The 20952-nt window shown below is 50.5% G+C and overlaps 1 protein-coding gene across 4 annotated transcripts in view; it reads right to left on the reverse strand.

Moving 5' to 3' along the window:
• Window positions 1–2020: 2020 nt before the first annotated feature.
• Window positions 2021–20952, reverse strand: part of RNF216 (ring finger protein 216) — an 82020-nt gene continuing 63088 nt past the window's right edge. For all 4 annotated transcript variants that reach the window (XM_061993787.1, XM_061993789.1, XM_061993788.1 and 1 more), the window contains 4 exons: window positions 17567–17664; window positions 14861–15083; window positions 5716–5785; window positions 2021–5161 (listed from right to left, as the gene is read on the reverse strand). In XM_061993787.1, the coding sequence (XP_061849771.1) occupies window positions 4842–5161; window positions 5716–5785; window positions 14861–15083; window positions 17567–17664 (711 nt within the window). In that variant the 3' untranslated portion in view covers window positions 2021–4841. The remainder of the gene's footprint in view (window positions 5162–5715; window positions 5786–14860; window positions 15084–17566; window positions 17665–20952) is intronic.

A 20952-nucleotide genomic window follows, 5' to 3' on the forward strand; every position in this document is an offset into this window, starting at 1 on the left:
GGGGACCCTCCATAGGAGCTTGGTGCTAAACTCTCAGCTGGGAGAGAGAGCGACCTGTCCCCTGCCTCGGGGCCAACGCCGGGTCGGGATCCGTGTCAGAGGATCCCGGCCGGGCCTCTACCTCGGCCCCGCGTCCATCCAGGGGCTGCCTGCGCTCGCACGGCCCCGCGCGCCCGCCCACCCGGGGACCACGATGCCCCTTCAAGGACCAAGTGTCTTGATGAAGCCCTGAGTGACCCTGTGACTTGGCACACACTTCTCGCTGGCCTTCACCCCCCTCCCTATCTCCTCCTCCTCCTCCCGTCCCCCGTCGCAGTCCGAACCGTGTAACTCCCACTCTGGCTTCTCCCGTGTGACACTAGGTCAACATCTCTCCTGTCTCCTCTTATCGGGTGTCGTGACTCTGAAAACATCTCACTCTGAACATTTAAGTTTTGGGTTCGTTCATTTGTTTTGTTTTGGGGTTTTTTTGTTGGGTTGTTTTGGGTTTTTTTTTGTAAGTGCCATTTGTATAACTTAAAACAGCTTCAGATGGAGAAAGGTGAATGAGAAATAAAACCTGCATTCGGATACAAGCGGCGGTGTGTGGTCTGTCAGGGCAGCTGCAGCAGCCTGTTAGTGAGAGGCACCACTCTGAACGTGGGGCATCTGAGGTGGCAGAGCCTTTAGGGACCAAATGGCTTCACAAGGCCTGAGTTTGCTCTGAAGGGAATGGCGACCAACAGGCTCATCTCCACCCAGGCTTAAAGGCAAAACTGGCTGCAGGCTGGGTCACCTCTTGAGATGCTCTGTGTATCTCGTTTGCCCCTGAGCCCATCCAAACCTCCTGCTGCCCTTGCAGCTGGAGGGGAAGCTGTGTTCCTTCCAGTCCAGCACTGCTGCCAGGGAGCTGCTTTTCTTCCCCCTCCCAGCTCAATTTCCCCCCACATGACAGCCCTGAGAAGTGCTTGCTGGAAGGACAGAGCGATGGGATGCTGGTTTTGGGTGCATGGCATGGCAAAGGGCAAAAATGAGCCACTTTCTCTGCTCAGTGATACAAAGGGAAGACAACAAAGCTCCCAAGGCTGGGAAGGAGATGGGACGTCCATCTCCCACAGCCCAGAACGTGGCATCCGTCCCAAGGAGCTCGGATGTGCCTCCAGGCCTCCCGAGACAGCCAAAAGCAGCCTTTCTACAACCAGTCCACGCAGGTTTGGTGCTGGGGTCAGCCTCACTTTTATCCATGGAGATGGGGAGCAGCATGTGCTGCTGGAGAGGCCTCATCTGCCCCCTCTGCCCTCCTGTCCCACAGCCTGGTCGCCAGCGGGCTCCTGGTTGGCTTTGAAAAGCCAAAGCTGGCTCCCTAAAAGGTTTGGGAAAGGGGGAGCTGCCCAGCTCCTCCCCAAACACATATCCCCAGGGAGGGTGGCAGGAGGGCAGTGGCAGGGGGGACCTTCAACTTCAGCCAGGGGCTTCAGGAGTGCAGCGAGGTCCAGATGGAGGAAGGATGTTCATTCCTTACTGTAAACAGGACGAAGCGAGGGCTCTGCAGGAAACGGCGACAGAGCAGCTCAGATGGGCACGGGCTCGCCCTCAGTCCCGGGCAGCAGGAGCACACCCGGCCTCGCACCCACCCTGACACGGGGCCTGTGGAGGAGGCAGGGAGGGAGGTTTTACTCTCCCCCTCCCCAGCTCACCAACACACTTTCCTTTGCAGATGGATTCTGCATTTACCATCACTCCTGCTGGGGGAAAAGCCCCCCCCAGCCTTCCCCCCACCACTCACACATCCTGGTTTCCATTTAAAGGAGTGACTGGAAACCATTTTCTATCCTGCCCAGTTCCTCCTCGCGAGCATGTGGAACAGATTAAGCTTTTCCAGGAGGGTCAGACAGGCTCTGCCTTGCAACTTGCTGAGGTTTCAGGCGCAGGGGCTGAGGTCTGGCAGCCCTGGCCAGCCCTGGCAGCAGCGGCAGAGCCCGGCAGGAGGGGAGGGTGAGGTTTGGGCTGTAAGGCAAGCACAGGGGTAAATGCCAGAGTGCACAAATTTATTTACAAAAATTCAAATTACAATATGATACAGGAACTTTTTACACACAGAGTATTAGAACAGTTTACTACCAGAAGGTAAAGAAAAATATGGTTTGTTTTCTTCTCTTTTTTTTTCCTTTTTTTCCCTTAATAAACCACCTATTTCTTTCAGCTATTGTTATACAAAGTTGCAGAACATGCACATCTTTACAGGGTTTCTTTCTTTTAACATAACGTTTTGCTAAGTGCAAATACTAAGTTTCTCTCTCCACCTTTAAGGCAAGTAAAACGGGACACTGCAATGAACCACAGAAGTACCTGTTGGGGGCCCGGCCTGGGCTCAGCCACCTCCCCGGTGCCATGGAAAGGACAAAGGGTTTCAAGGAGGACGGGGCAAAGGGAGTCAGAGACCACAACTCGAGGTCTCTGGGGTGGGAGGGGAGGAGTAGCCCCATGCTTGGGCTGTGATTTTTGGCGGAAGGGTGTTTCCTCAGAGAGCAGCAGCACCAGGAGCCCAGCGGTGCCCCGGGGCCGGGTAGAGGGGTGAGCCTGCGCCTCCCCATCACACACCAAGCACCCACTCCTGTCTGACTGAAACAAGCTCAGGGTTTGGCAGGGGACAGCAATCCTCTCTCCTGCCTCTATCAGGCTCCCCAGGGCAGTGACCGCTGCACCAGGGCAGCAGAAGACACCCACGTTTTAAGCAGGATGAGACCACAAACACCAACCTCCCTTTGCCACTGCTGCTCAACACTTCTCCATCCCTCTCACTCCACCTCCACCTCTCCCTCTGCCATGGCTCAGTTTCAGACATCCCACATCTCCAGCCACGCACCAAAAGCTGAGGTTGGGACACCGTTTCTGCCGAGTGCTCCCAGCTGCTGGGGCCGACCACGGGCCCCTGCCAGAGAAGGCACATGCATCAAAGCTAGGAGGGCTCAGCCAAGCTGCCCCTGGAGCCCACATCTTGGCTATTAAAGTCCCACAGCTGCCTTTCTGTAAGGGGCAGCCACTCATGCTCCTGACCCAGTTCCACCCTCTCACCAGCGCAGCCCTGCCCGAATCCATGGGGATGCCCTGCTCCCAGCCACCACGGGAAGCACTTGGTGCAAGGCAAGATCTGAACCTGGCTAAAGCCCAGCTGAGCAGCAAGCACTGAGCTCCTGCAGCCCCCAGATGACTTCCAGAATGAAATTCAAATCACAAAAGCAAAGGACAGCAGCAAAGGAACGGCACTTGGTTATGGAGGCTACAGAGAGCAGGGCACTGAGGAGCTGGAGCAGTGCACTGCACAGGGTATGACTGACCCATAGGCGATACTCTAGAGAGGAGGAATAGCTGATTGAGCTCTGAAAAGCATGGGAGATCCCTCTGGGAGCCCTTCCTGAGGACAGCAGGCTCAGCTGCTGCCCTGTGCCACGCTGGGGCTTGGCAGAAGCTGTAGGGAGGAGACAGGGAGTTTTACCTGAAAAACAAACCCAAGAGACACCTGGATGCTCCAGTTTTGGGGGGAAAGAACAGGAGGGGAAGCACATGTAACAGGTTCCCAATGGGACAGAGCAGGATGTGGCCCAGACCAAACCATTCCAGCAGCCCAGTGCTTCTGAGAGGAGGACGGTTTTCCTCCACTCAGCCATTTTCTGTTCTGCAGGGGGCCTGGCCCAGGCAGCAGGGCCAAGGGCTTTGTGCCAGCACTCCTCCTGCAGCCCAGCAACTGCAGCCTCCGCTGCTTCCCAAGAAGTTTTGTTTTTCCTAAGCCCAACACCACTCAGGTTTGCCTTTTAACACACTTTTCCAAAGCCAGTGAAGTCGAAACACACGTCCCCAGTCACCTTCCTGCAGCGCAAGGCTGCAGCTGCCCCTGGGGCTGCAAGGGGGGCTGCTGGCTCGGTTCCTAATCTTTCTGCCACCACACACTCACACCACTGCTCCCATGTCAAACTGGGTCTTTTCCCAAGCAGTTTTTGGAGTGAAGAGAGCAGCTTAGGTTCTGGGGGCTTCTAACAGCTGCTTGAAGAGTGCTGCCAGACTGGGGGAGGATTTGGGATGCCAGATAAGATCAGCAAAGCAAAGGCCACGTTTTGGAAGCTGAGAGGCACCCAGAGCCCTTCAAAGGAAGCGAGTTGAGTTCAAGACAAAGATTTGGGCACCCAAAGATTAGGTCTTCTGCTACTTGCTAAAGCCCCAATACAGAACATGGCTCTGGGCTTTCTACTGAGATCTCAGCAATGAGATGGCTGCTGCATCCCCTCACTCCACTTGCAGAGCGAGAAATGCCAAAAACACTGGGATTGGCTTGGTTTGGAACAGTTTATTTCTGCTAGGAGGTGCTAGCAGTGTGCTGGGGAACACAGGAGCCCCAGCCTCATGCCTTTCCACAGGCCAAAGGCTAATACAGCTGACTCCTGCTATCTTGTTCCTGAAGGCCAAGTCTCTCCTACCCTCCCCCAAGACTCACTTGACAGTAGCAGCTGCTGTGGCCAGCAGGAAGGCAGGATTTTTTGGAAGTCCCCGAGGAATGGCTCAATCCCCACACTCCAGTGTCTCATTTTCCCTTCCAACAGCTGCCTGAACAGGCTTTGTCAAATCCAAATCGCTGGATGCCCAACACAGGGAGAGATCCCTCAGCCCTGTGGCAGCACGGGGTGAAACGTCTGATGGCAAAGGGTGAGAGAAGCTCTAGAGAGGGCTGCAGTGCAGGGATGTGAGCCAGAGCAGGTCCCCTTGCAGCTGGCTGAACTGAGGGGGCTGGAGCAGGAAGAGTGGGGTGACGTTTCAGGGGTGGCTTTTGCTCTGCAGCAGCTCTTATGCCAAGTGCTGTTTGAATCAGGTCAGAACCGGTGTCGAGGCTGAGGGCCAAAGTGCATAGGCAAGTTGTGCTCCAGCTGAACATTGATCTGGGGAAAATCATAGTTCACCCTCATGTTGGGTAACGGGGGGACATAGGGGGCAGGGATGGGGCCAATGTTGAGGGGGAGGTTGTTGTACATGGGACGGACGGGAGGGAGCGGGAAGGGAGGGTGCACGAAGGGGTACGGGGGCATCCGGGGCTGGTGCAGGTTCTGAGGAACAGGCCTGGGGATGACTTCAATCCTCTGGATTTTCTCTACGGGCTTTTCTGCAGGAGGGCCGATCCTCTTGAAGCTGTTCTCTGCAAAGGGAGGACAGAAAAGAACCGGTCATCCCACAGAAAAACCTCTCCAAGCTTGGTCCACGGTCTGACATGTGCCCCCAGCACCTTCCACCCCCAGCATCCCCCTCGGCAGCATCACTCCCGCCCCTTCTGAGTCCCGGGCAGCACAGCAGCAACTTTCCAGGCTGGCTGTTTCATCACCACCACCCCACCAAGGGGAAACATGTCCTTTTGCAGGGATGTGGGCAGGCCCTCACATGTCCCTGTGCCGCCCATCACAGAGGCGAGAGCTCAGTGCAGCAGAGCAGGAGCTGGACAGTGGCCACGTGCCTCTCCACAGCGCCTGCAGGCAAACAGCACACCAAAGCCAGGCTGCTTCCCAGGAAGGGCAGGGTGAGGGCTTGCATTCCTCTCTGGAGGAAGCTTTGGAGAAGCACATAGAGCAGCCTGCAACCAGCCAGGCTGTGGGAAGAATTCAGTGAAGATCCAGAGACCTGTGAGTAGCTGGGGACCCCCTGCTCTCCCACCAGCCTTGGCCTGATCTCAAAGCACAGGTACAGACTGGGACTTACCCCCATTTTTCTTCCTTTGCTCCTCTTCAGCCTCTTTCTGAATCTCCTGGATTATCTTCTCATCATCTTCCTAGAAATCACATGAGTATCAAGTGTCAGTGGGCTAATTCCTGCTGCTGCAACCTTCTGTTCTCTCAGTGCTGCTTTGCATTTCAGCACATGTTTGTGTGGGAATGAAAAGGTAAATTCAGCTGGACTGTCCTCATTTGAGGTGCACCTGGGTTGAGTCAAAAGCAAGACTGCAGCACAAGTGACCTGCACAAAGCCAAGCCTACTCCACTGCGTACGTCTGAGAGGCTCAGATCAGCTTTCCGGGGAGATCAGTGCTAAAATTCATTGCCTTGATGGAAACCAGAGAGCTGCAACTCAGCTCTGCCCCTCCAAAGAGTTCTTAATCTTCTAAATGGCAACAGTCTATTAAATATTTACATTATGCTAGCACTTCTAGAGTTTTTGGCCCAACAAACCGGAGTTAACACAACTTAAATCCTGGCTCTAGTAGCTAAACGGTGCTGTGATGAGGCCATTTAGATCTTATCTGTCACTCTGAGGAGGGCATAAATCGCAACGTGTTTCTTTAATGTCTATCTAGAGGTTATAGCAAGAATATTCAGACCTGCTGCTTAACAAGAACGAGCCAGAAATGGAAAATGTCCTTCTGCCTCTTATCATCTTCAGCTTTTGCCACCCAAAGGAGCAGCAGTGAGACTAAATAATACGGCGAAGCCTCAGGTGGCTACAGGTATCTAAAGAGATGGCACTTCCAGCACCTTTTATTAACCACTGGTGGATGGTCACCAGTGGTGTTCCTCAAGGCTCAGTGTTGGGCCCTGTTCTGTTTAACACCTTTATCAGTGATGCAAATTACTGCACCCTGAGTAATTTGCAGATGACACAAAGCTGGGTGGGAGTGTAGAGCTGCTTGAGGGCAGGAAAGCCCTTCAGAGGGACCTGGACAGGCTGGAACATGATTAACAAAGTTCTGGAAGATGACAGTGAAACCTGAGCTGGGAAAGACTTGCCTGGAGGGATGGCCACGGGCACCAACAGCCCACAGGGTCTCAGGCTTTACACAGACCACAAGTGTGTAAGACACTTTACACTTCAGCATCAGCTGCCCACTCCCAAGAACGCCTGTCAAAAAGCAGTTTCTTTCCTGCACCGCGGCATGTGACAACAACCAGGGTGACAAACGTGACACCAACAAGTAAAGAAAGAGTTCCCTTTCAGTGCCAGGCAGCAGATGCTTCTCCTGGCCATCTGTGCACTGATGGCCACACAGGTCCTCCTGGTCTCTGCAGGGTTGCATCTGCTGCTGCTTCGTGTCTGCTGGGATGAAACACTACCTGGCACTTTCAGAAAACAAATGAGAACAGCTAAGCCTCTGGGACAGAGTTTGTACTCTGCATGGCAGTTATTAGGGAAGAAGGCCAAGACCGGGAGCTGTCGGATGGCACATCACCTGCACCAGGCACTCTGGGCCCAGCTGCCTCTGGAGGAGCACTCGGTTTGCTTCAGCAGCTCATCTGGCAGTGCTGAGGGAGGAGTGGGAGGAAAACCCCCCTTGAAGCCCCGAGCACCTCACAAAGGCTCCACTTCGGTTTGTTCATCCTAATTTCAGTGCTGCCAAACCCCATAAATTTCTTCCCAAACACTCTTAATGTGGAAAATATCCTCTATTTTGAAGAGTGCTCTGGGACTAAAGTCAAAACATGCTTCATGTGTTGAAATTAAGTGCAGCCAGTTTCCCAGTTCCAATCTCACGGTCCTGCACGTGTCTAGCAGCAGTGCCTGGGAAGTTTGCTGAGGCATCCCCCCTCCTCCTGCCACTAGATAAGGTTTCCCTGGGAGACTGAAGTTATCTTAATCTACAGAAAGCCAAACTCCATACTTTCCTCCCTTCTATTATTCTGTAAGTCAATGGTTAAAAATAAGACTTTCTAGGCCTCCTTCCTTTTTTTTTGTCTTCCAAGCAGGCTGCTTCCATGGACTGTTAATTACAGTCTATCCGTCTCCATAAAAACTGAAAAATGGCTCTTCTGAGCCTACACAGAACTTGTAATTGCCCTCCTCCCTGAGTATCAGATTGCAAAGTTCTCTGGCTGGAAAACAACCTGGGCATGCTCTGCAACAAGCAACCAGAGGTCCTCTGCCCCTCTGCTGCCCGAGCAGCACTCTCAGAGCGTGGCCCCAAAGCTTCCAGACTTGATTCTTTTTCTTTTCAGAATCATAGAACAGTAGGGCTGGAAGGGTCCTTTACAGATCATCACGTCCAACCCCCCTGCAGAAGCAGGTTAACCTAGATCAGGTCACACAGGAACGTGTCCAGGCGGGTCTTGAAGACCTCCAAGGAAGGAGACTCCACAACCCCTCTGGGCAGCCTGTGCCAGGGCTCCCTCACCTGAACACTGAAAGAGTTTTTTTTCTTATGTTTAAGTGGAACTTTTTGTGTTCCAGCTTCATCCCATTACCCCTTGTCCTGTTGCTGGCTACTATAGAAAAAAGGGATGTCCCAACTTCCTGACACCCACCCTTTAGATATTTATAAATGTTAATAAGATCACCCCTCAGTCTCCTCTTCTCCAGACTAAACAGCCCCAGTTCCCGCAGCCTTTCCTCATATGAAAGATGTTCCAGTTCCCTGAGCATCTTGGTGGCCCTGCGCTGGACTCTCTCCATTCTCCCTGTCCCTCTTGAGCTGAGGAGCCCAGAGCTGGACACAGGACTCCAGATGAGGCCTCACCAGGGCAGAGTAGAGGGGGAGAAGAACCTCCCTTGACCTGCTGGCCACACTCTTCTTGATGCATCCCAGGATGCCATTGGCCTTCTTGGCCACGAGGGCACATTGCCGGCTCATATTTAGTTTATTATCAATCAGGACTCCCAGGTCTCTCGCTGCAGAGCTGCTCTTCAGCAGTTCAATTTCCAGCCTGTACTGGTGCAGGGGGTTGTTCCTTCCCAGATATTTTTTGCAATGCTGTTGAGGATGAAGATTGCCACCCCTCCCACATTATTGCCCCTTACTGGAAAAGATGCTCCTGAGGGTTTTCCTTAGTTCTAAGACTACATATTTCAAGCTCAACTCAACAATATCACCATATCTCCTTCCCTCACACAAAGGCACAAACCTCACCTTGAAAGCCTGGAAATATGCAGAAGTCACTTCTAACTTAAAAAAAAAAAAGCTCTTACTTTCAGTCTAAGTCTGGGGTTATCCCTGTGAAACAATGCTGACCAGTGTCAGCAGCTCCCACAAACCCCGCTGCTGACACCAGTCAGTCCTGCAGGAGTTTGGGGACTCGAACACATCAACAACACAGCTTTACCAGATCCTCCTGCAGCGAGGGCTACTCAACCCTCCCCACATTTAAACTGCAGCTGACCTCCCCACTAATGAGAGATGGACAAAGCCATCTGCCCCCAGGGCTGGCCAGCCAGCTGCACACACACCCAAGGTGATGCTGGCTTCAATTACTGCAGCTCCCAGAGCAATAGGGAAATGTGGAACAGCAAATCCCATCTGCCAGAGCTCCAAAAGGACGTCTATCTTGTAAGGACAACGTAAAACACATCATCTCAAACGTGCAGGCCAGAGATCTCCACTCAACCCCATCCTATCTTGAGCTTGAAGTGGGGGTCACACCTTGCAGCACACCCTGGATGCAGGAGAACTGACAAGGGTCGGGATGACGAGTTCCTAACTAGTTCTTTGACTGCAAATCACAGCAGAGGCACAACAAAACACAGCTCCAAGAACAAAAGTTATCAGTTTTGCTGCTTCTCTGCTGATAAAAGTGTGTTCTCACATCGGAAGGTCAGAAGTATTTATACTTAACCTCACATACTGAGTTTTGCCTTAGAATTTATTTTGCATCAGTACCTCTGAAAAATTGGTGTCCATTAATAACAGAGAAAGAACAAAAATACACTGCACACCGTGCACCTTCCCATTTAAGGAGCTGACATTAAATTCGGCAAGTGATGAATACACAGCACAGTTCAAAACCTGCAGCATTTAGGAAAGGTCCACATCCCATCTGGAACAACTGATGACATGTGCACAGCAAGATGATTTCAGGGTACTCATGAAGCAAACAAAGCTGATGCTACAGATTCTGGCTATCACACACGGCATTGGCACAGGTCAAATTAGAAACCAAGTCTCAGCCCTGCAAACATTCACCACGTAAACCAGGGATTTTGGCAAAACACTGTTAATTCTTTGAGAAAACAAAGTCTGAGGTTTTTTTTTCATTCCACAGTAACTGGAGAGAGAGGACAAATTCATCTGGGAGTACAGCAACAATTCAGTTTTCACTAGTGCACTTATGGCTGGCTGCTGTGGTAAGGAACCATTTCATGTCACATGGGGTGCAGGCCGCAGTACGATTTCAAAAGCCTCTCGTGTCCATTTCCCTGAGCGGGTTCAAGTCCCTTAATAAAGGATTAGATTATAGTTTTAACAGCCTGCTCACAGGCTGTGTGGATTGAAGGGATCTGTCTTGTCAAGTTAACAGTCATCTTCCTGTCAGCTGCCTTGCCTATGGCAAGAAAGAAAGAAAAACAGCAAAAAGCAACCCCCTAAACCCTGGGGGAGTGTCTCAGCACCAGCCAGCCCAACTGACTTTTGAGCAAGGATGTAACTTGGCCCTCCTCCTGAGCAAGAAAATGCAGGGCAATGCTAGAGCCCTGTGCTCCAGTGCACCACGGGAGAAGGGAGGTGGCCAAGAGAAAAATGCAAAGGATGTAGTTGATGTAGTCACCCTTCTTATCTGCAGACTCTGCAGAAAGCAAACCCCGTTATTAGCAGCAGCTGCATTTTTAAGTGGCAAAAAAAGGACTTTGGAGCTTTGCCCCAAACCTCAGAGCAAGATGCTCTCTGCAGGAACCATTCCCTGTGGGGTCTGAGCCTGCCCTTGCGCTCCCCCACCTGCGGCAGGATCTCCCAAGGAGGAGGCTTTTCCTTTCAGCCCTCTGCCATTGAATGCAGGGAATGCGGGAGCATGGAGCCAATCACAGCAGAAAGGAAGGCTCGGTCTGTGGATGGATTAACTACAGAGCTGGGCTGGGTTGCTAAGAGAGGCACCTTTTCATAGCAGGGAGGCCCGTTTCAACAATGCTGGCACAGAGAAACCCCGCTCAGCAGCCACACAGGGCCCTGCGCGCCCAGGGAGGAACAAACAGCCCCCTGGAACCAGAAAATACAGCAGCAAAGGAGATAAAAGCTCCACCAGTCACACGGAGACAATCTCCCCCCAAATAAAACCTCCTCTGCCTAGAACAAAAGTGCCATCCGTGGAGCTTTTGAAAGCTCTGTTTTTATCTACTGCGCTTCTCGTTATCTTTAATTACTAAGTGTCACAGAAAAGCGACTGCCTGCCTCCTGAGAGAGGGAAAACAAGAGACCTGGTAACTATTTCTGGGCTGAGCCACCCCTCCCCTGTCTTTAGAAAGTGCCTACACCACCGCTGCCTCCCCCTTTCTGGCTTTTTTACAGCTCTGCTTTTTCCACGTCCGTGTGGCCGCAGCCGTTACTAATATACTTGAAATGATTTTTCACAACGGAGGCTTCCAAAAGGACTAAAGGGTTTTGTTTCAAATCATTCCCAGATCAGCTGCGGAGAGCCTGAGCAAGAACAGGCATGGGGCTGTCTCTGGCGTGTTCCTCCATGCAGCAGGAAGCAGGGGATAAAAGCAGGCTGTGTTGTAACTGGAGCGGGGCATCCGCAGAGCTGCAGGAAAAGGGGGGCCGGGCCGGGGGCCGAGCACACACCGGCGGTTCAGACACACACAGTGATTTTAGCAACGGGCCCTCCATATTGATGGCTTTCTGAGAATACCTCTGCTTAACTGGATGCTTATGATTAAGGCATTTTATAGCACGTCAAAAAACACACCACCCACACCCTCAATTTAGGGGTGCTTCCCCGCTCCAAGCCCTCCAGGCAGTGCTGTGTGCTTCATGCATTGCCTGAATGCATTTGAAGTTTCACACAGTCTTTTGCTCCACATCTTTGTAGAGCGCCAGAAGGAGGGATAATTGCAAACACCTTATAATGATTAGTCTTCTGCTTTGAACTTTAATGATGGGCCTTTGGGAGTGTTTTAAGAGTTTACCAGAAACATCTTATACTTTAACCCCCTCCAAAAAAGCTGCTATGCAATGTTATTGCTAGTCCAAAGATGAGTGTTGCATTTAAAACGAGACAGAGGAGAGCAGAACCCGGTTTGCCAAACCAGACCCTGTTACTCAAACTGCATCACAGGACTTGTGCAAATCGGTTGAATTAATGCACACAGGTTTGACACAGACATTTAGAAACCAGGGAAAAGCCAGCCCCGAGTCCCAGAGCCTGCTGTTGGCAGAGCTGATTCCCACTGCTCTGTCCCAGGCTTTGTCTCTGGCAATATGGCAGCAGCCTCGGCGAGCTCAGTCAAAGCAAGCGCGGGCTGCAGCACGGGCACACGAGGACTTTTGGCCAAGGAGCTTACTAAGAAGAGCTCTTGGCACGTGTTCCTGTGCTACAGGGGTGCAGGGCACGGGTTAGCTCTAGAAGAAATGCAAGGATGAAACAATTCCTGCCTGCTGCCCTGGGAGCTGCTGACCACAGCCGGGCTGCAGCTCGTTTCTGCGCCAGCAAATGTTGCAGCGATGCTTTCAGACTCCAGTCTGATTACAGCATAAGGACAAGATTTCAAGTAACCTTTTATTATGGGAAATTTTGAAGCCTCTGCTTTAGTCTCTCAAGATCATTTGAGACAAAGACTAACAGATGCTGCAGCTCCTAGAGGGCTGTCTTTGATTTGTTTTTAACCCAAGCTAATGAATGGGTTCCTTATACTTTTGCAAGAATCTTTTTGGACTCAGAAAACATTTGGAAAAGAACAAATGTTCCCTATTCTGAAGAATTTTGCTGTAAATAATGGGCAGTTACACCCAAACCAGATCCTTCACAAAGGTATGAAATCATCCAGGTCTGACAGAAAGCTGAAGTCTACGCCTGTGAAACGGAAACAGACAAGACTGTGGTACTGTGAGCGTGCCACTGGTCTGCTCTGAAGATGGTTCTAAGTTAAGGCTGTACATGAGTACATCAGAAATCAGAACAAAAACATCCTTTCACTCTCTGGAAACAAAAGGCTTTGCAGCCACATGTATGCCCTCCCTATTTTGCAGCAGAGCCTAACCCAGGGATAGCCCTAAGCCATGGGCTGCAAATTTCACAGGTCACAAGATGACCCAGGTCTTGTCTTCCCTGTACTTGCACACACACACAAAGCATGGCTGCAAACACAGATAGACAACAGACAGTCTCTTCCTACATGCACAGCATCAGCTGCCTACTGACTTCCACAGAACAGAATACATTAAGCCAAAGGAGGAAACTGAGGAGTTAAGACACAACAAGCAGCCACTGCAACAGTCAGCAGAGTTGAGATGTGGTTGTCCCTGGCAAAAGACAAGATAACTCGTGATGCAACAGCCTTTTGCCCTTTTATATACCCATGTCAAGACTTAAATTTGTTCACTCTCTACACCTACCACGTTAACTCTTTACATGTAGCATATGAGAGTGGACATGCCCCAGGTTGGACTGAGTTAGTGTCACTATGCCCCTTACCAAGGGGGACAAGGCACACAGGTATCCACCACTTCAGCCTCAGAAGCCAACAGCTGAGCTCCACATTACTCTCTGCAGTGCAGCGAGGACGGTCACCCAACGTCACCTTCTCAGCCCACCAGTGCCCCGTCAGCCAAAAGCAGAGGAGCAGGCAGTGCCAACTCTCTGCTGACGGTGGGAAATTTTCCTTTGCCACAACATTGGTTAATTAGAGAGCTGGAAAGGGCCCAGTGACAGTGTCCTCTTTGTGCTGGGCATTTATTTATTTATTTATTTTAAAGTACAGTATGAGCTTTTTGAGAGCCCTCATGTTTTCTCTGGCTCTGAACAAATGCCATCACCCAGCACAATCAGCAGCCTGAAGAGAACAAAGGACGCCAGCACTGTTAAACCCTGAATTGAATCCTGGTAGAAAACGGTGAGAAGTGGGACAGGAATCCAGGGAGGGAATATCCAGGTGTTGGAAATGCTACAGGGGTGCCCAGAAGGAGGTGTCTGCGTTTAGTTTGACACCTTGCATTGATAGGCTAACCCAGGGAACAAAGGCAGGCAAGCAGAGGATGGGCACTCCCACTGGGACCCTGCTGGGAGATCCACAAGAGCCTGAAAGCAGGAGGGAGAGACTTAGAGAAGCTTTTCCTTGGTTGCACTCAAGTTCAGGACTGTGAGCATCCCTTGCAGAAAGAGGGGTTGGCAGCTGTCTGGCAAGCTGCAGCAGCCTGAGACAAAGAGGTGTCAGGACAAACAAAGCTCAGACAAGTGCTGGGAAGGCAGATCTGCATTCACGTGTGCTCTGCCGCTTTGCTGAAATCAGGAAATTCAACTCCTGCTCCTACCTACACTCCCTGTGCATTTCTGGCATTGAAAACCTCTATTTACCCAGATGCTGCACTAAGTTTTCCCATGCTGGTCAAAGCTACAAGCTGTATTAAGTTACTACAGCTTTCCTTACAGCTCAGCCCATGCTTCAGTTCTCCCTTTGCAGCTGTTGACAACAGCCGTGAGAACAGACCCGACTGTAACTCGGGTCTCTTGGCTTGCAGGCAGTTTTCTCAGCAGCTCTAAGGGACTTAGAGACAGAAGGTGGGCACCAAAGACACAACTCCCCCTGCCTCCAGAGGCAGAGCTGTATCAAATAGCATCTCAGCTGCAAAAGCAGGAATGAGTCCCAATAATCCCAGCGCTGGCTGCGTGCCTGCTGCCAGCACATGCTCCCCAGCAGCGCCTTCCACAGGCCCCGCTCCCTAGAACAACACCCAGAGCACTTCCAGCCAAAGCCCTCGTCTAACGGGAGCTGCTTTTCCCTAAGGCAACACCAGTTCCTTCCAAGTTGTGGTCAGATGTGACTCTGTGCTGATGTAGACTTGCAGTGTGCTTTTTAGCTGCCTTGAGAAAGGAAAAAAGCCGTGCTGTCTAAACGCAGCCCTTTTCCTCTGGTGGAAGGTACGTATGTCAACACGGGGGCACCCGCCAGCGACCGAAACCAGCGTCAGGATCATTCACAAAAGTCCTTCTTTACTTACTGTGGGGTCTGTCCAGAGAGAGCACTTGGCACAGTCCTGGCAGGGAGCCCCGGGCGAGCGGGGGTGCTGGCAGAAGTGGTCGTAGCCGTTGATGGCAGCCCGACAGAGGTAGCACATCTGAGCGCCACAGCGGCAGGACATGCGGTTGCAGCCCTCCGACTTAATGAGGCCTGTCCCACACTTGTGACATTTTCTAATTCGGGCAGCTGTCATTTTCTCTTCTCTGCAACACGAGAGGGAGGGGAATAAAAATTAGAGATGGGGTGTCAACACCCACCAGCTTGCAGTAAAATTCGTGTTACACCATCCCGGTGATCCCCCCTCCCCACAGTGCACCTCTCCCCCTCCTCTTTCCTCCGACGCCATCCCCATGGTCCACCGCTGTTCCAAGGAGGTCTGGGCTCAGCTCCACTTGGAGCCAACCCACAACAATTCAAGAACAAATTAAGTGAAAGAAAGTCAATCACTGGCTGCATGCTGCAGTCCCAATCCTGGTTTCCATGTGAGCCAAAACGCCGCAGCGCTGGGCTCTGGCTTGGGAGGAATTTAAGCCCTAAGTCAAAGGGCCAAAGGGCACGTGGATGCTTGACTTGGCTGCGGAGAAATACAGCCCAGGAGATAAAGAGTTCAGGAAAAGCAAACCCTTGGCTGTCATCTGGTAGCTAGCTTTATGCTAGCCTGTTGCTCCAGCTACAAAGTTGCCACGACCACCTATGTTTTTTCCAGCCGTGGGCAGCTCCGCTCCAGACTTGCTCGGTTTTCGTTAAATTTCAATCAGTAACTGAAGAAGAACCACTTCTTTCCCCACAGACACTGGGCTTCCCCCCTTCTCTTAAGATTCCCTACATACATTTTTCTTCCTAGAGGTTATTGCTTTAGGTTCAAGACGTGGGTTTTACTCTGAGGGAGCACAAATGGGAATCCAGGACGAAGCACAGTCCCTGTCCCCAGGAGACACCCTGGCAGTGACACGTGCTCCAGCGCAGAGCCTCAGCTCATGACAATACTATTTTGGCACAGAAATGGAAAAAAGCCTCAGTCATTTAATTAAAAGACTTATATTCTTAAGTTGTCATCCTAGGGGCCAATTTTCTGACCGCTGGAGATCATGTTACAACTTAATTCACAACCTAGTAGTGAAATCTGATGACAGAGGAGTAAAGAGGCTGTGTTTTTGTTGAGGGAAGCACAGTCCTCTGGCTGCACTGACCTGACAGTGGGGAATGATCTTCCTTAGCCAGGCATCTCCACCCAACTACTTTAGTTGGACCTGCAAAGTCAACATCTGTTTGGGAGATGACAGGGAGGTATATTGCAGGATCACAGCAGCAAACCAGGCTACAGCATGGCCCGAGGAGCTGCTCTGTCAGCACAAGTAGAGGAGCAGGGAATGGCGAGGTGGGAACTTCAGCTGCCTTGCAGCTACCCAGGGCTCCCACGCAGTTACACCTGGCATAACCTGCACCCAGGCATTTGGAGATATGCTAAGAATAGGCACCAAAACCCCCCCAGCTTGAGACTGGCTTCCCTCTGAGCTGCAGCTGCTCTTCCCTCTGCTGCTCAACAGGATGCTGCTGATGCAGATTTTTTTTTGGAAACTTTGAGTGAGGCAGGAAGTTTGGCCTGAACTCCAGCTGTGCTTCCCTTTCCTTACACAGGGCTTCAAAAGGAAGCTTTTATTGTATCAGGCAGTTACTCATCTACCCACAGCAACCTTCTGCTGAAGGGTTTGAAACTGATGGTTTTTTCCTTATTAGGGACACGACAATTCATTCTTCCTCCCTCTCACACTCTTTTCTACAGGGAAAGGAGTGGCAGAGGAAAAGGTCCTATCAAATCTGTAAAGACTTGGTTCTGACTTAGGGACTACGGGATGGGCAAGTAACAGTCATTCTGCCTGTGGAGATTTCCAGCTTCTACTCATGCCAGACAGTCTCTAAGTCAGAGAGGAAAGGATTGGGCAATGTGGGCAAGTCCTGTTTGACTGCATCAGACAAGCAACTCCAAGGATGAACTCCTCCTTATTGCCTAAAGGCAGATGATTTTGTCAGGGACTGTAACAACAAGAGAGATTCAACTCCAAATGATTTTGGGAAAGTAGGATTTACACCCATGTATTTCAGAACGTGACTCCATTCAGTAACAACTCCTAAAATAGGTTAGACACAGAAACAAGCTTCTGTAAGAAAATGCATCCCCTCCCACGAAACCAGAAAGCAGCAACTGAACAAACCCCACATCATCTCAGCTCCAGATTTTCAAAGGGTACATGCAACTTTACTCTGACTCAGTAACCTTCTTTGTCTCTGCGCAACGCCTCTCTTCTCTCCCCCCCTGCCCACCCTCCCCCCTGAAGCAACGCTAATGGAGGGTTCTCACCTCAGAGAAGAACCAGGTGCCAGCCTGCAAGACACCCAGTCAGCCAGAGGAACAGGCTGGGCTGGTGACAACTCTCCCACGTTCTCAAATTACTAGCTAGATCTGCTGCCAAGTATCTTTCACAGAAAGAAATCCCATCCTGGGAGCCTTCTGACCTGACAGCTCTGAGGTCCTCCCCGATAGGAGGTAGTGACACCCAGCAGAACATCCAGGGCCTTTGTTACAGTCACAAGCATGAAGGGGTTTCTCACTCCCTTCACAGCAGAGTGTATTGCCTTTAGGAGTTCATCCACTCCCTGTATTTGCCTGGTTGTGGAATTTACTTACATGGATGTCCTGTATTTGATGTCATCCTTCTCAGCCAGCTGCTCACAGGTGAGGTTCATGTGCTCCTTCCACAGCCCCTGGCACTTCCGACAGGTTTCCTGAAGAGGATAATAAGCGCTAAAGAGGAGCCATCACACCATCAACAGCACTAGGAATTGGAAAAAATCCCATTTCTTCCCTCAGCATGCTGCAGGTTCTGAGCTGAGGATGGTGCTGGTGGTATGGCCACCAAATAATGGATGCCAAGGTTTTTTTTCCCAAGACAGAAGAACTTAGGTACAAAATAACCAGCCCACAAATCTTAATTCAGCCAAAACTCAAGGAACAGATAATCAGGTTTACCGGTTACACTTCAGAGGAGACCACAAAGATGAAAACATACTGCTAAAGGACAACAAGGTCATCCATTTCCTGACCAAAATCCTTCATCTTCATATAAAAAGGTCTTCTAGTTCAGCAGGTGATGGAAAACTTGCAGCTGCATAGAAACCTCTGCTTCACCATGCATACAAAAGCAAATCCATACTATGCTAGCAAAACCTCACAAAATAAGGTTAAAACTGCTGGTTTGGGTGAACAGCTGAAGAAAGCAGGATGTGGACAAATGTCCCTAAACCAGAGGTGGAAAAGGAAGAAATATTTATGAATTTAACCAGAATAGCTGAACTAAGAGCAAGTGACTGAACGTTCCTGTTCTTGTAAACTCTTGGGAACAAGGAGGCTCTAATCTGGGATTGGTAAACTGTGTGGAGGGGGAAAGCTATGGAGGCACTACTGGCAAGGGAACTTGGACTAACACTGAGGGTAGAGCTGATTTTTTCGCTTGGCTGGCCAAAGAAAACATAATTTTGTTTTGGGTCAAACAAGAGATTTTTCCTTTAATTTGAGGAAGATTAAAAAAGATGTTTTTTAATCAAACTTGGAAAAAGTACACGTTTCCTAATCCAAGTGTTTCATCTTCAGGATGACTGGGGCTCAAGGCTTTTAAATCCAACTTTCTCCTCCTGGCAGGAAAACCCATAGGGCTGTGAAGCATCCTCTTCCCCTCTACACCAAAGAAGGTCCCAGAAGAGCTTTGCCCAGCTCTGGTCGCATTATTAGTGAAAGACAACAACTGCAGAGACATCTTATTTGATTGCATCACCTTCTTCTTAATTTAATGAACAATTTGGACGTTTATATGAGAGGATAGAAGCAATTACTTAAAGACACACGTAGGCAGCAACGCTCTTTTGATCACGAATCAGACAAACAGGATGAAGACCAAAGCTTCTAGCACTAGGAGGGGGGTGCAAACCATTGACTTGTTTGTATTTGTGCTCCCTGGGAGATGTGTAACAGCTTGTGCTTTCATCCAGAGAACTAAAGGCTCCTCATCCTGGCTGGTAAGCTGGACATGTTTGCAGACTGCAGGGTAAGGGCTGTAGTAAGAGGAGAGCCAAGCGCAGAACTGTGTCCCAAAAGCTCAGTGGAGGATTCTGTGATCACTCACCTTGCAAATGCACCGTTTGGCAGGCAGGCACTAGTTTTAAGGGGCAGTAAATGCCTTGGTTCTGTTGATCCTCATGAATCATTCATTATACATTGTGTTTTCCTGCTAAAGCTGTTAAAACAGGCACCATTTTGAGTGTGCTCTTTGGCAGCCCATGTGTCTGCCTGTTATCTGCACGGGAGGATCACACTTGGAGCCGTTCACATGCCTCAGTGAGGATCCACCTTCCCCTTTTATTCTCCACACCTGGCCACATGCCATCCAAGATCAAGAGTGCTGTAGGTTTTGGGGTTTGAGATTATTTTTTACACATATCAAGGGTTAAAAACCAGTCTTTGGAGCCCTGCTACACAGAGCCACTTTCACATGCCAGCAAGAACGACTGAACAGCTTTTTGCCAGAAGGGTTGGCACACTTTCCAGCCAGGAGCCAACTATTCCCAATTACTTAGCTCCAGGAGCCTCTTTCGCTGCTGAATTAGAAACGATGTCCTTCTGAAGCAGATGGTGCAGCTTATACCTTGGTACCAAGTCATTCCCTTTGCCTTTTGCTACTGCCGTTGTCCTTGCTTTGCAGACTGCAACTATTTAAAAACAATGCTCTTCCTTGAGCTGAGGCCGCTGTTATTTGCCAAACAGTTGTCTCCTGCACTCAGGAAAAGGAATTTCTGTGCAAGGGAGGGAAAAAAAGAAGGGGCATGGCAGCATAGATTCCCCAAGCCATTGGGATGGCATGAGATAGGAAGTATCTGGTTCTCTGTGTTACTGTGACTGTTGCACAGCGGGTGCCATCACAGCTGAGCACATTTCTGGGATCCCTCCCAAGACATGTTGGTCACGGGGAACTGCAAACCCACAAGCAGCTCTGCCTGCCTGTTCCAATGCTCCCTGTGGAGGAGACGTCCCAATTGCTTCCTAACTTCTGAGTGTCACCTGGTGCTGCCTCTGACTGAGCAGAACAGAGGCAGGCTAAAACAGGTAAATCTTGTGCCACTAGCAGAACTCAGTGCCACCTCTCCCCTTGTTCTATCCAAGACGATAGCACATTGTTGGCAGTTACAGGAACCTGTGTTGGACCCCTTTGCACAAAAGCAGAGAGAAAGCCCACGGTTCAGACAAAGGCCACTGCTCCAGTGCCATAACTGAGGGCACAGAACAGAAAAGTGACTTCTTAAAAATGGTTACTCTTGCTCAATTCAACCCACTCAGGTTTTGCACCTCTCATGTGACAACAACTCCGATCGCTACAAGTTCCACAGGAGGTTCTTTTCTCTCAGAAACAGCTTTTTGTTTGATAAAGAAACATACTCTGCCATCACCATATTAACTAACCTAAACACAGCAGGAGAGATGATTTTTTTTCTATCATCAGAGCTGCTCTTGGCACTAAGACTGGCTACTGTAATATTAGGCAGTGCCTAAATCTGCATAAAGATGGACTGAGCCCTTCCCAGCCCTGAAATCTGCTATTCTAGGTATAGCAGCCAAAAAGCAAGTCAGCCCACCAAAATAAAAACCCTACCCAACTTCTGTGGCATCTTGTGCATTAGCAAACCCTGGCCTAGGGGTACCTGATGTGGGAAAGCAAATTTCGGTTTGGTTTTTAACAGCTTTTCAGCTAAATGCATCATTTCCATCTGTTCCTCCTGCCTTTCCCCAGCCCACGTCTCCTCACAGGCAGGTACAGCTAACTCAGCTCATGGTTTTGGTGCAAGAGGTGGCACGTTTGCAGAAGCCTTGGCATTAGCAAACGGCTCCAAACCAGGCAGGGATGCAAGAGATGAAGTATCTGCTGCCTGTTACATCTGCCTGAGCTTGGCAAGCAGCCTGGGACAGTCCATTCATGCGCCGGGCTGGGACGGCGGAGGGGAGGATGTGATGGAGAGGGTGTTTAA

Source organism: Colius striatus, chromosome 3 (genome assembly GCF_028858725.1).
Source record: "Colius striatus isolate bColStr4 chromosome 3, bColStr4.1.hap1, whole genome shotgun sequence".
Classification (NCBI taxonomy): domain Eukaryota; kingdom Metazoa; phylum Chordata; class Aves; order Coliiformes; family Coliidae; genus Colius; species Colius striatus.